We start from the raw sequence: 13,875 nt of genomic DNA, 5'->3' as shown, positions 1-13,875 counted from the left end.
GAAAGGAGCTGGCTCTGTATCCCAGGGATGCTGATTTGCCCTGCAAACCCCCAGGGGGTTCAGTTCCCTGTGTAAAGAAAAAACAGAAAATTTAAGTGAAAAAATTTTTGGCAGCATTCACAGGCAGTCAGAGCACACGGTGCAGTCCTCCCTGACTTAGACACTGAATAATGGTGTAATTAGCAGCTGTTAATAAACCCACACCTGGAAAAATGCCAGGGGGGAGGAGGGGGTTACCATATGCCTTCTCATTAAAAGCATTAATTACAGGCAGGAAATGCTGGTGGCAGCTACAAGCTTTAATTGCTTCACCTCAAGCTGGTGGTGGGTCAGCTCCTGCCTTTGCCATCCCATGGTGGCTCAGGGTTCCCATCTCTGTCCACATCCCACAAAAGTCCCAAATGGACAGGGAAAAAGATACTTTTTCATTCTAATAATAAAAAAAAAAACCTGTTGTGGCAAAAAAAAAAAGTTCTTTCACAGGGATTTTTGCTGGCACAAACTGAGCAAGAGCATCCCCCATCCTTAAAAAAACCCTGTGGAAACTCCAAATAAAAATAATAGAGATGGACAGAGAGAGAGCCAGGCACTGTGAGTTATTCCAGCTGGTGAGTGCAGCAGCTCTTCCCTAATGTGTTTGCACATCACACACCATAAAATGGGATGGGAGTGAATATTCCAAGTCCTCTCTGGGATTTCCAGAGAGCTGCCCCAGTGCTGCCTCCCCTGCACCTCAGCCCTGGCAATAAAATAAATGGGGCACGGAAAATGGGCATTCATCTCCCATTAGTGGCAAAACATTGATTTGCTCAAGCAAAGAAACCCAGTCAGGGCTTGGCTGCTGATGGCTCCTGGCCATGTTTGCTGGACGTCCCTGGAAATTGCTTTCGAAAAAAACATGGTAAATGACTTCTTCCTACTCCAGGAGGAGAAAATGGAAAACCTGGAAATGTCTGCCAACACAGGAATCACTTTCACATAGGAGATGATTTTTTTTTCCCTAATTTAACCACAGGAGAGAGAGACTGTGATTAAAAAGGTTCTGCTGGAGGGAGGCCTCGGAGACAGCTGTGCTTAGTGTGGAGCAGCACAGACAACAATAGAAGGTGAAGTTTATGATTCTCCTTTGCTGGGGACTGGAAAAACTGTTCCTCACACAGCTCTGCATGGCTTTGGCTGCTTCCCTGGCTGTTCATCCTGCCCTGCATCCATCTCACCCCTGCTGCAGTTAGCTTTGAGTTGGAAGGGACCTCAAAGATTGTCTATTCCTTGCCATGGCCAGAGACACCTTTTACTAGACTAGTTGCAACAAAATCATTGTAGGAATTTAACTTCAGTTTGAAGAGGAATTAAAAAAACACAAATAAACCTAGCAAACAAACTAGAAAAATAACACTGAGGCAAGATGGAGCCTTTGGAGGTCAATGCACTGGATGGATCCTGCCAGGTGATGATACCCCAAAACTGAACACTTGGAGCCCAATGGTCCCGGAGCTATGACCCCTCTGCTTGGTGTCTTTTTAGCTGTTATTTTGTCCCCTGCCCACAACCCCTTCCTGGGCAGCCATGCCTCCCAGTCCTGTGCCACTGGGGATTCCATTACTGCTGATTTCCCTGTAGCAAGGAAATTCTCCTGCTGCTTTGTCTGCTTATCCCTCCTAGGCTCTTATTACTCCCACTTACACAATTCAGAATATTATTCCCTCCTGTCACCTTAATTTCTAATAATTAGTATTTGGTGTAACAGTACAGCAGACAGCCGCTCTTAATGAATATTATAATAAGCACTTAATTATAATTTACTGCTCTAGAAATCCATTTTGATACATATCTCACTTACAAGAAAATTAGGGGGAGCAGCTTTCAAGCCACTTACCTGTCTGAATCCATTCCCAAACCAAGTCCCCAGCAAGATCCTCAATGAGCTCCAGGGGCATTTATTGACCTGGGACTTGTCACTGACCATGTCGGGCTGGATGTGCTTTGATGGCAGTGATGTTACCTCACCAGGACACCACATTCCCAATGAACCAGCAATTATCTGCTCTCAGTATTTTATTTATTCCCTGAAAAAATGCTGAGGTATGAATCCATCTGGAGTGGAAAACAGCCTTAATCCAAGAAGAGTGCTTGTGAAGTAAGGAACCCTTGATGTCCTCCTTTCCAACCTCAACCTCTGTCAATCCCTTGTATGGACCCATTTTCCTTCCTTCTGTGGTGGGGGGTTGCCAGGAATTTATCCATCACTTCTCAGGTAGTTTTGGCATTAGCAGCTGTTGGGGCCCGTTGTGTGTTTGAGCAGACCACACAGTCCCAGAATGCAGAGAGGCTGAAGGGAACGCTTTGATTATCCCTTTTCCCAAGAGGTTCCCTTAGCTGAAGTTGCTAACAAGGACCAGACTTGACAGCCCGCAGTGGCTTTCGGGTTGTTTTATTTCTCAGCCCACAGTCCTGGGTGGGACATGGGAACTGGGTGCTGCATAGGCTGTGGCAAGGCATCAGAAATGCCCGCCCAACACCCAAGGGTGATAGAAGATCTGCTCCAGCACTGGCCGATCCATGGGGTGCTTGGACAAACACCACTGGATCAGATGTTGGCATTCTGCGGAGAGAAGGCAGAAAGCGGCGGTCACTTGCAGAAGGCTCCGGCCCAGCTGCTCCCGGCGCCTGCAGAAGCCGGGCCCTGCTGCGTGTGCTCGGAGCTGCCCTTGGCGGGAGAGCGGCACGGCAGGACAAGCAAGGGCCCCCTGCTTCAGCCAAGCGTGCCACACCGAGCCCGGCACGGGCCACCTGCTGCAGCCGGCCCTTGAGGGCACACGGACGTCCCGCGCGGCTGCGGGAGGGCCGGGCCGGGCCGCGCGGTGCCACCTGCCAAAGCCTGCCTTCTTCAGGCCGCGTACCAACCTGGAGAGATCTCCTGCGGGAAGGAGAGCTGCCCCAACACGATGTCTCGCTCGTTTTCGAATGGCAGGAACCCGCACACCATTTCGAAGAGCAGCACGCCCAGGGACCAGATGGTCGCCCCGTCGCCGTGGTAGCAGCGAAGGCCGATCCACTCGGGCGGGCAGTACGAGCGTGTTCCTAGGGGAGACGGGTGGCACTGCTCAGGCGCAGGCTGCTGCCTTCCAGAGCCTGGCGCCAGCATCCTGCCAGAGGCAGGGGCTGCAGCCGTGGCCACAACTTCCCCCCAAGGCCTGCCTCCCTCCCCCCGACAACGGGCCAAAGCCAAGGAACCGTTCTGCAAGGCTGACAAGGCCAGCGGAGCAGCCCAAGGCCTTGCGGGCCTGCCAAGCCGAGGAGCCGGGGCCCGGCTTTTGCAGCCCCTTGCTGTCGGCAGGGCCAGCAGCCGGCTCCTGGGGCACAGCACCTGCCCCGTGCCGGCTGAATGCCGCACCCCCCGGCCCAGGAGGGAATGGGGCCGTGCAGTGCCCGGCACTGGGAGCAGGGCCCGCGCTCTGGGCTCACCGGCAAACTCTGTGTAGGCCCGCTCCTGGAGGAAGGTGCCGCAACCGAAATCGATGAGCTTCAGCTCGCCAGTCTCCGGGTTGACGAGGAGGTTCTCTGGCTTGATGTCCCGGTGCAGGACGCCGCAGGCGGTGCAGTGCCATACGGCCTCCAGCACCTGCCAGAAAAGCCAGCGAGCCGCCTCCTCGCTCAGGAACTCTTGCTCCACCAGGACGCGCAAGAGATCCCGAGACTTCTCCGGACGCTCCAGAACCAGAACGAAGCTGTCGGGCAGCTCGAACCAGTCCAGGAGCCGGATGATTCTGTGGCAGCCGAAGCCCACCTTCTTCATGAGCACCACCTCCAGCGGAACACAGGTGCCGTCGGGCTGTGAGGACGAGACAATGCCTCCATCACAGGGCCCGATGCTGCCCCGCGGCTGCAATTCCCCTGCCCGGGATGCCCCAGTGCCGCCTTGGGCATCCTCCCCGCTGCTTGGGACTCCTCCCGCCCAGGGGGGTGACTGGAAGGTGCCCCTTGCCTGGACCCACCGCCGCTGTTTGGCATCCCCGGGCCCGCGATGCTCGGCCTCGCTCGCTGAGCCCACGCCCGCTGCCCCCGGCCATGTCCCGCCCTCGGCCCCGGCCTTCTCCCTGCTTGCCACGGCCCGCTCGGTCCCGCTGGCCCCGCTCACTCACCAGCTCATACCACTGCAGGACCGTGTCCCGGGCCACGCGCTTGATGGCCACCTGCAAGCCGTGGAGAGAGGGGGGCTGAGCTCAAGCCTTGCCCCGCGCCGCCCCCGGCCCTCCTGCCGCGCCCGGCCGCCCCGGCCACTTACCGGGCTCCCGTCGGAGAGTCGGGTTCCCGAGAAAACGGTGCCGAAGCCACCGCTCCCCAGCTGCGGGCCCAGCTGGTACAGCTCCCACAGCTCTTTCTTGTGCCCTGCGGCCAAGACCGAGCCGTCAGCCTCGCGCCCAGGAACCAACCCCCCCAGTGCCCGCCAGCGCAGCGGCCCCAGCCAGCACCGGCCACCTTGCTCTCACCTGCTTCCTCCTGCGCGCCGGGCAGCGGCCACAGCCTTTCCGCCGTCGGGCTGGCGAGCGGCACAGCTGGGCCAGGACAGGGCGCACAGGCGGCTGCAGGAGCCTGAGTGGAGCGGGGCAGGGCGGCACCGTCGCTGTCCCCGCCGTCCTGGGCTGGACTCTGCCCGTGTGGACGGCCGGGGCTACAGCCCGAGGCTTCACGCAGGGGGGTCCCAGGAGCAGCTGCAAAGCAGAGAGGGCTTGTTTGAAGCCGTGGCATCAGGGGCTTCTGAAAACAGCCAGCAACTAGGCTGCTCTCAGAAGCCCTGGCCTGGGCCTGGGCCTGGCCTGGGAATGGCCCTCAAGAGCCCCATGGGAGCCTCAGACAGCTCCTTAGAGCTCCCCTGCTTGTTCAGAAGCCTTACTGGTTGTTGGTGGCTCTGTGGGAGCAGCATCCTGGAGATGGAGGAAACTCCCTGGTCTCTGGGGAATTGCCTCCTCAACCAGGCCCGGGCTGTTGCCAGCTGGCACGTCCAGCACCGTGACCTGGGAGCTGTGGTCCAGCAGCTGCTGGCTCCAGGACACTTGCTGCTCCTCCAGCTGCTCCTGGTGTGACTCCCCTGGGTCGGGCTGGGCTCCCACTTGGACCTGGGGGCTTTCCCTGGCCATGTCAGTGGTCAGGGATGTGCCCGTGTTGTCAAGGTCCAAGGGTCCATGGGAGCTGCGAGACCTGTCCCTGGGCTCTGCAACTTCTGCAGGCTGACAGGTCAAGTGGAGCCTCTCCGAGAGATGGAGGCTGTCAGAGGTAGCAGAGGCTCCTGGCACGATGGACATCCTCTGACAGCCTGAACCTCTTGCATGGATGGCGGGTCTTCTCATCCTTGCAAGGGTTGAGGCTCTCCCACCGATGGTCAAACTTGGTGGGAGCAGCCTCCTGATGGGATGGCGGCTTCTGGAGAAGCTGGGCGAGCCACAGCAGGGCAGGTGGCTTCGCTTCATCAGCTTCTGCAGTTGGTACAACAGTGCCTGCCACATCCCAAAGTAGAACGGCACAGGTGTCCCATTCTGTGCCCAGGTCTGGGTCATAACTTCCTGCAGCTCTTGGGCCACTGCTATGCAGGGACCGCAGCTGCAGGAGCTCTCCAGAGGGCACGCGGGAGCACCTGGCCGCCTGCGAGAGGTCGCCCGAGGCCTGGAGAACCTGGGAGCCACAGGGGCTGCCCGGTTCCTCCGTGGGCCTCTGGGCCTAAACCTGCGTCGCTTTCTTGCCTGCTGCCTCCACGGCTGCCAGTGGCCAACGGCCCACCAGACAGCCACAATGGCCAGCAGCAGGACAAGTGCAGCCATTAGGACGCCACCGTCACCCATGGCTACGGCACGTCCACTCGCAACTGCACTGGCAGCTGGGGGTGCCGGCCCGGTTTATATAGGGTTGGCGCGGTGATGTCACAGTGCTGTGGTCAGGACAACGGTGTGACATCTCGGCCATGGATCACCCCAGCGCACAGCAGTTCCACGGTAGCTAGGAAGGGGTTCCGTGTGGGCACTCGAGCACCCTCTGGAGCAGAGAGGATGGAAGATTCTTGTCAAAATGGGACACAGGGATGAGGAGGGTAACGGTGATAGTCTCGCCTCCTTGCTGGCAGAGCATGGGACATGGATTGTCCAATAGGGCATTGCAAAGTCCTTGAACAGGACAAGCCCTGCTCGGCAACATGGAAACCATCGGTGTTCTATCCACTACATTCCCATGCTGAATCGGAATTGAATTCAAATCCAGTTCTGTGCCCATTACTGTGAATAAAATGGATGCTATCCCATTGAAAACCAGTGCCTTTAATACTTTAGGGCTCTTTGACTTCAGGGAATTGAGGCGCAAATAAAGGAAATGGTATGACAGAGTTTGTGTCCGCCTAAAATTAACACTTTAATGAGAAATAAAATAGGGACGATGCCCATAAACTGTGCACAGTATAGGGACAAACTCCAAAGACGAGGACCACGGGCAGACACAAAAATATATAGGGTAGGTCTGAGGGCAGGGTCAGAAGGCATGGGTCCTACCACTGGAGTTAGAAATATGCAAAATTCTGCAACAAATAACAACCAATCAGGGGAGAGAACCAGGAACATTCTAGAAACATTACCTTATAAGGGGTGAGTTGATTAACATATTAACTGCCATAAGCCCTTTCTCTTTGCCATAACTTAAACAAATGCTTCCAAAGGCTTGAACTTAATGCCTTTTTATTCTGGATGAAATCTGGCTGGCTTGGATCCCCAGCAAGACACATTCTCGTATCACATAAGTCAGTTCTTCACTCCCTGTCCCCATTCATTTCACACCGGGATTTCTGCTCCAGAAGGATTCTCTGAGGGACACAATTAAAACACCTCTTAAAATCCTGAAACAGAACCTGCATTGCCTTCCTATCACCTATGAGCCAGGTGAATTAATATTGTGAAAGGGGATAAGGAAGCTACCACCTTAGGTAGCTACCTTTTAGGTCTGAGAAGGCCTATGCTGAAGTAAACCCACAGGTGTGGGCAGTCCCAAGGAAATGTGGAAAATGAGATATGGACCTTCCAAATCACTTTGAAGCCACCAGGACAAGTGCTGTCTAAAAAGCAATACATTATTTCAAGGGAGGGAAGGAAGGGATTACAGCCAGTTAGAGAGTCACTGTTAAAGGCAGGTCTTTTGGAGCCACAGATGTCTCCCTATAGCACTGCTCTCCTGCCAGGTAAGAACCTGACAGAATTTTGAAGTGTTAAAAAGCAGATGAACTGAGGAACCTGCCCTAGCCCTTCCAAACAGGGAAAAAGAATTTGAATTTTATGTGGATGTTGAACAGACGCAGGCCAAAGGAGTTCTAGTGCAAGAACACTACAGGGAAGTTCTTGAAGACCGATGGCCCCTTTTTCTAAAATGTTAGACCACATGGCAAGAGGTGGCCCCATTGTTTGCAAACTTGTACAGCCACAGCTTTAATGGTGAGGAGAGTAGGAGGCTCTCTAATCCTTAAAGCCTCACAGCAAGTTAAGACGGTGGCAACCAAAAGTCTCTCATGGAATGGGAGGATCCAGATTTAAGAAGTGAGAAAGAGTTTAACCCCACTATCTGTTTAACTGGTCCCGAGGATAGACACCTGAAGGAAACTCATGACTGGATTCAGGTAATAACTCATGATGGATTCAGGCATTTCCAGATGCCAAGGAGATATTAAATTATCCTCCTTGGAATTAAAGTTTGGAATTTTTCTTTCTCTGGAGCAGTAAATTAGGATGTTGATGGAGGTTTCTGGTTCTGTTCCCAACACGGCAGCCATTTGGCACAGCCCATGAACACGGCATCGCAGTCCATGTGGCTGTAGGACAGATCCTTGTGTTCCGCTTCTTTCCCACTTCCCAGTGCCACCAGCTCCCCCGGGCAATGAGGGGGTTCCCGGCTGAGCGAGGGCAGCACAAACGTGCAGCAGCTCAAGGATCCGCTCCCTGCCCACTCCCCAGGATAGGGCTGCCCTGGGCCTTGGCATGGACAGAGGCTCCCCCTTCTCTGCTCGCTCTGACCCTCCAGCCCCAGCTCGGTTCCATTCAGGTTCCTCCCGTGAGGGACACTCTCCACACAGATCATGGCTCTGATTCCTTGGATCCTCAGCAGTGTTTTTGCTGGATTTTAGCCAGGGTTTCCCCTGGGTTTGGGGCTGGGGTATGCAGGATGGAGTGTGTTTGGCTTTGCCCAGCCACCGTTAGGAGTGTTTGTCTCCCTTTTCCCCAGCAATTTCCTTCTGTCTTCTCCTTCCCGACGTTTCCCCTCAGCGGGGCTGAGCCTTTTCCCGCCCTTTTCCCCTCAGCGCTGGCCCCGCTGCACAGCTCAGGCCTCGCCCCCTCGGCTCGGAGCGGCTCCCCGCCATCCCCTCCCTAATGAACGCCGTTCCTTCCTCCCTCATTAAAACCTCGCTAATTAACCCCCTGGTGGGCAGGAGTAGGGGTTTGGAGGAACTCTGTGGGACACCCTGGCTGCGTGGAGCAGAGCAGAGATGCCCGCTCTAGGCCCTCCCCTTTCAGGGCAGGGATCCAGGGAACCGTGAGCTCCCCCAGAAAAATGTTCCATCCCAGCCCACAGCTACACGAAAGGGAGAGGAGGAAAGCAGGGTGCCAGAGACACAGCACCCCTCAAGAGTTCCCCAGCTGTGTGTTCTGCCCCCACCCCACCTCTTCCAGCTCCATGCCATGTTTACGGGAGCTCAGAAAGAGCAGGAAAACAGAAACAAGCTCCACAGCGAATTCCTGAAAGAAAAATCCAACCGATGGCCAGGAGGCTCCTGTGGCCCCTTCCTGAAAATCGGGGCTGTTGGGAACATGGCACAGGGTGTCCCAGGACTTAGAGCTGGACACTGAACCCTCCTGGATCTCCTTGGCACCTGTCCCAGGCAGAGATGGTCCTGATATCCTCCTGCATCTGCCCCAGGAAGGTCCCCACTCCCTGATATGGGATGAGACAGGTAAAGGACAAGGAATCAAGGTCAGGAAAAGAATACAGAGATGCTTCTTGCCGCTGTAGCAAGAAATTTGGTGCACTGAAAGCTCAGCTGGAGATGAAGGTGGCCAAAAATGAGAGGCACAATAAAAATTGACTTGTTAGATACAGTAATTAAAAATATAGAAATTACAGCATTCCCATCCAGGATGTAGATGGTCACCTAACAAACACGGACAGAGACACAGTGCAGGTTTTCTAATGCATTCTTCACATCTCTGTTTCCATGTCATCCCTCCCTTCCCAGTGGAAAACACATACCAAGAGACACTGCAAAGTGCTTGAAAAGGGCAAGCCCTGCTCAGCAGAAACCAAACCACCCCTGACCAAACCACAGCATTCCCATCTTGAATCCAAACCAAGCATGTGCCAGCTATTGGGAAAAGAGGAACCCTACTGCAGTCAAAACCAGAGCAGTGGGACAAGCATGAGCGCTCTTTGGAATATCCAGATTTATTTAGAACAGAGGCCCTGCAAAAGTTGGTGAGCTGCTAAGAAAAAACTCTTGCAGTCCTCACCAGCCATTTCAGGAGAGCTCCCCAGAGACAGAGGAACTTCACCTCCCTTTGTCTCTGGGGGATCTTCCCTGGCACAGGATAGAGGTTGTTTGAAGTTGGTGCCACTGCAGCGTCCTGGGAGCCGGGGGCTTTACGCTGGTGACACCAGCACTCTTCCTGATGTGCTGCCACTTGCTCCAGGGAAGGATTGATTGCCAGGGGCTGAGCTCCGCTTCTTATTTCCAGGCTTTTCCCAGCCATGTTCATCTTCAGGGATGAGCCAGTTCTGTGATCCCTGAATTGGGTGGGGCCGTGATGGCACAAAGGGGCTGAGTGCTGGGGTGATCCATGGCCGAGATGTCACACCGTTGTCCTGACCACAGCACTGTGACATCACCGCGCCAACCCTATATAAACCGGGCTGGCACCCCCAGCTGCCAGTGCAGTTGCGAGTGGACGTGCCGTAGCCATGGGTGACGGTGGCGTCCTAATGGCTGCACTTGTCCTGCTGCTGGCCATTGTGGCTGTCTGGTGGGCCGTTGGCCACTGGCAGCCGTGGAGGCAGCAGGCAAGAAAGCGATGCAGGTTTAGGCCCAGAGGCCCACGAAGGAACCGGGCAGCCCCTGTGGCTCCCAGGTTCTCCAGGCCTCGGGCGACCTCTCGCAGGCGGCCAGGTGCTCCCGCGTGCCCTCTGGAGAGCTCCTGCAGCTGCGGTCCCTGCATAGCAGTGGCCCAAGAGCTGCAGGAAGTTATGACCCAGACCTGGGCACAGAATGGGACACCTGTGCCGTTCTACTTTGGGATGTGGCAGGCACTGTTGTACCAACTGCAGAAGCTGATGAAGCGAAGCCACCTGCCCTGCTGTGGCTCGCCCAGCTTCTCCAGAAGCCGCCATCCCATCAGGAGGCTGCTCCCACCAAGTTTGACCATCGGTGGGAGAGCCTCAACCCTTGCAAGGATGAGAAGACCCGCCATCCATGCAAGAGGTTCAGGCTGTCAGAGGATGTCCATCGTGCCAGGAGCCTCTGCTACCTCTGACAGCCTCCATCTCTCGGAGAGGCTCCACTTGACCTGTCAGCCTGCAGAAGTTGCAGAGCCCAGGGACAGGTCTCGCAGCTCCCATGGACCCTTGGACCTTGACAACACGGGCACATCCCTGACCACTGACATGGCCAGGGAAAGCCCCCAGGTCCAAGTGGGAGCCCAGCCCGACCCAGGGGAGTCACACCAGGAGCAGCTGGAGGAGCAGCAAGTGTCCTGGAGCCAGCAGCTGCTGGACCACAGCTCCCAGGTCACGGTGCTGGACGTGCCAGCTGGCAACAGCCCGGGCCTGGTTGAGGAGGCAATTCCCCAGAGACCAGGGAGTTTCCTCCATCTCCAGGATGCTGCTCCCACAGAGCCACCAACAACCAGTAAGGCTTCTGAACAAGCAGGGGAGCTCTAAGGAGCTGTCTGAGGCTCCCATGGGGCTCTTGAGGGCCATTCCCAGGCCAGGCCCAGGCCCAGGCCAGGGCTTCTGAGAGCAGCCTAGTTGCTGGCTGTTTTCAGAAGCCCCTGATGCCACGGCTTCAAACAAGCCCTCTCTGCTTTGCAGCTGCTCCTGGGACCCCCCTGCGTGAAGCCTCGGGCTGTAGCCCCGGCCGTCCACACGGGCAGAGTCCAGCCCAGGACGGCGGGGACAGCGACGGTGCCGCCCTGCCCCGCTCCACTCAGGCTCCTGCAGCCGCCTGTGCGCCCTGTCCTGGCCCAGCTGTGCCGCTCGCCAGCCCGACGGCGGAAAGGCTGTGGCCGCTGCCCGGCGCGCAGGAGGAAGCAGGTGAGAGCAAGGTGGCCGGTGCTGGCTGGGGCCGCTGCGCTGGCGGGCACTGGGGGGGTTGGTTGCTGGGCGCGAGGCTGACGGCTCGGTCTTGGCCGCAGGGCACAAGAAAGAGCTGTGGGAGCTGTACCAGCTGGGCCCGCAGCTGGGGAGCGGTGGCTTCGGCACCGTTTTCTCGGGAACCCGACTCTCCGACGGGAGCCCGGTAAGTGGCCGGGGCGGCCGGGCGCGGCAGGAGGGCCGGGGGCGGCGCGGGGCAAGGCTTGAGCTCAGCCCCCCTCTCTCCACGGCTTGCAGGTGGCCATCAAGCGCGTGGCCCGGGACACGGTCCTGCAGTGGTATGAGCTGGTGAGTGAGCGGGGCCAGCGGGACCGAGCGGGCCGTGGCAAGCAGGGAGAAGGCCGGGGCCGAGGGCGGGACATGGCCGGGGGCAGCGGGCGTGGGCTCAGCGAGCGAGGCCGAGCATCGCGGGCCCGGGGATGCCAAACAGCGGCGGTGGGTCCAGGCAAGGGGCACCTTCCAGTCACCCCCCTGGGCGGGAGGAGTCCCAAGCAGCGGGGAGGATGCCCAAGGCGGCACTGGGGCATCCCGGGCAGGGGAATTGCAGCCGCGGGGCAGCATCGGGCCCTGTGATGGAGGCATTGTCTCGTCCTCACAGCCCGACGGCACCTGTGTTCCGCTGGAGGTGGTGCTCATGAAGAAGGTGGGCTTCGGCTGCCACAGAATCATCCGGCTCCTGGACTGGTTCGAGCTGCCCGACAGCTTCGTTCTGGTTCTGGAGCGTCCGGAGAAGTCTCGGGATCTCTTGCGCGTCCTGGTGGAGCAAGAGTTCCTGAGCGAGGAGGCGGCTCGCTGGCTTTTCTGGCAGGTGCTGGAGGCTGTATGGCACTGCACCGCCTGCGGCGTCCTGCACCGGGACATCAAGCCAGAGAACCTCCTCGTCAACCCGGAGACTGGCGAGCTGAAGCTCATCGATTTCGGTTGCGGCACCTTCCTCCAGGAGCGGGCCTACACAGAGTTTGCCGGTGAGCCCAGAGCGCGGGCCCTGCTCCCAGTGCCGGGCACTGCACGGCCCCATTCCCTCCTGGGCCGGGGGGTGCGGCATTCAGCCGGCACGGGGCAGGTGCTGTGCCCCAGGAGCCGGCTGCTGGCCGTGCCGACAGCAAGGGGCTGCAAAAGCCGGGCCCCGGCTCCTCGGCTTGGCAGGCCCGCAAGGCCTTGGGCTGCTCCGCTGGCCTTGTCAGCCTTGCAGAACGGTTCCTTGGCTTTGGCCCGTTGTCGGGGGGAGGGAGGCAGGCCTTGGGGGGAAGTTGTGGCCACGGCTGCAGCCCCTGCCTCTGGCAGGATGCTGGCGCCAGGCTCTGGAAGGCAGCAGCCTGCGCCTGAGCAGCGCCGCCCGTCTCCCCTAGGAACACGCTCGTACTGCCCGCCCGAGTGGATCGGCCTTCGCTGCTACCACGGCGACGGGGCGACCATCTGGTCCCTGGGCGTGCTGCTCTTCGAAATGGTGTGCGGGTTCCTGCCATTCGAAAACGAGCGAGACATCGTGTTGGGGCAGCTCTCCTTCCCGCAGGAGATCTCTCCAGGTTGGTACGCGGCCTGAAGAAGGCAGGCTTTGGCAGGTGGCACCGCGCGGCCCGGCCCGGCCCTCCCGCAGCCGCGCGGGACGTCCGTGTGCCCTCAAGGGCCGGCTGCAGCAGGTGGCCCGTGCCGGGCTCGGTGTGGCACGCTTGGCTGAAGCAGGGGGCCCTTGCTTGTCCTGCCGTGCCGCTCTCCCGCCAAGGGCAGCTCCGAGCACACGCAGCAGGGCCCGGCTTCTGCAGGCGCCGGGAGCAGCTGGGCCGGAGCCTTCTGCAAGTGACCGCCGCTTTCTGCCTTCTCTCCGCAGAATGCCAACATCTGATCCAGTGGTGTTTGTCCAAGCACCCCATGGATCGGCCAGTGCTGGAGCAGATCTTCTATCACCCTTGGGTGTTGGGCGGGCATTTCTGATGCCTTGCCACAGCCTATGCAGCACCCAGTTCCCATGTCCCACCCAGGACTGTGGGCTGAGAAATAAAACAACCCGAAAGCCACTGCGGGCTGTCAAGTCTGGTCCTTGTTAGCAACTTCAGTGAAGGGAACCTCTTGGGAAAAGGGATAAAATCAGAGCGTTCCCTTCAGCCTTTGTCAAGCTTTTGATGCCTTTCCTCCAGGTCGTAGTTTTGTGTCTTCAAGCACAGGCTGTAGTACAGGTAGGAGGGGCTTTAGGAAGGCAAGAAATGCAGCAACAGTGAAACAATCGACAGCTGCCCTTTTAAATTGACAGGGCCACTTGGGGTCTGTGTGTCCTCCTGTCCCCCTGGCAGGTGGCTGGGTCTGCCTCCTTTGCATTTTCACCCAAAGCGGCAAATCTCAGTCAAAGCATTTGATATGTTGATACATGGAGTTTCTACCAATTTTATTCTCTATTGTCCCCAGGGGGTCTCGAGGGCTCTTTGTCCTTCTCTGATTTGGGGGTGCCAGTGTTGTCACCATCCTCACAGCCACCGGCCATTCTCCATCTTCCTTAGG

At 57.7% G+C, this 13,875-nt stretch overlaps 2 protein-coding genes across 3 annotated transcripts; one reads left to right on the top strand and one right to left on the bottom strand.

Moving 5' to 3' along the window:
* Positions 1–2,415: 2,415 nt before the first annotated feature.
* On the bottom strand, positions 2,416–8,284 carry LOC111937678 (uncharacterized). Its single transcript, XM_086859030.1, has 7 exons — positions 4,895–8,284; positions 4,491–4,712; positions 4,286–4,389; positions 4,143–4,193; positions 3,466–3,832; positions 2,905–3,081; positions 2,416–2,602 (listed from the first exon to the last, which is right to left on the bottom strand). The coding sequence occupies exons 1-7, from the start codon at positions 5,835–5,837 to the stop codon at positions 2,499–2,501; spliced, it is 1,968 nt and encodes a 655-aa protein (XP_086715156.1). The 5' UTR covers positions 5,838–8,284; the 3' UTR covers positions 2,416–2,498.
* LOC147649606 (uncharacterized) lies at positions 8,284–13,397 on the top strand. Of its 2 annotated transcripts, XM_086859032.1 has the most exons (8): positions 8,284–10,918; positions 11,101–11,322; positions 11,424–11,527; positions 11,620–11,670; positions 11,981–12,010; positions 12,290–12,347; positions 12,732–12,908; positions 13,211–13,397. In XM_086859032.1, the coding sequence occupies exons 1-8, from the start codon at positions 9,976–9,978 to the stop codon at positions 13,312–13,314; spliced, it is 1,689 nt and encodes a 562-aa protein (XP_086715158.1). In that variant the 5' UTR covers positions 8,284–9,975; the 3' UTR covers positions 13,315–13,397. The 2 variants fall into 2 exon arrangements, with proteins under 2 accessions (XP_086715158.1, XP_086715157.1); XM_086859031.1 differs by having other exon boundaries at positions 11,981–12,347.
* The last annotated feature ends 478 nt before the right edge of the window (positions 13,398–13,875 follow it).

The sequence above is a fragment of the Cyanistes caeruleus genome, chromosome 21 (assembly GCF_971803275.1).
Source record: "Cyanistes caeruleus chromosome 21, bCyaCae1.hap1.1, whole genome shotgun sequence".
Classification (NCBI taxonomy): domain Eukaryota; kingdom Metazoa; phylum Chordata; class Aves; order Passeriformes; family Paridae; genus Cyanistes; species Cyanistes caeruleus.
Note: the sequence above shows the minus strand (reverse complement) of the source record. Positions and strands in the feature narration are given on the sequence as shown.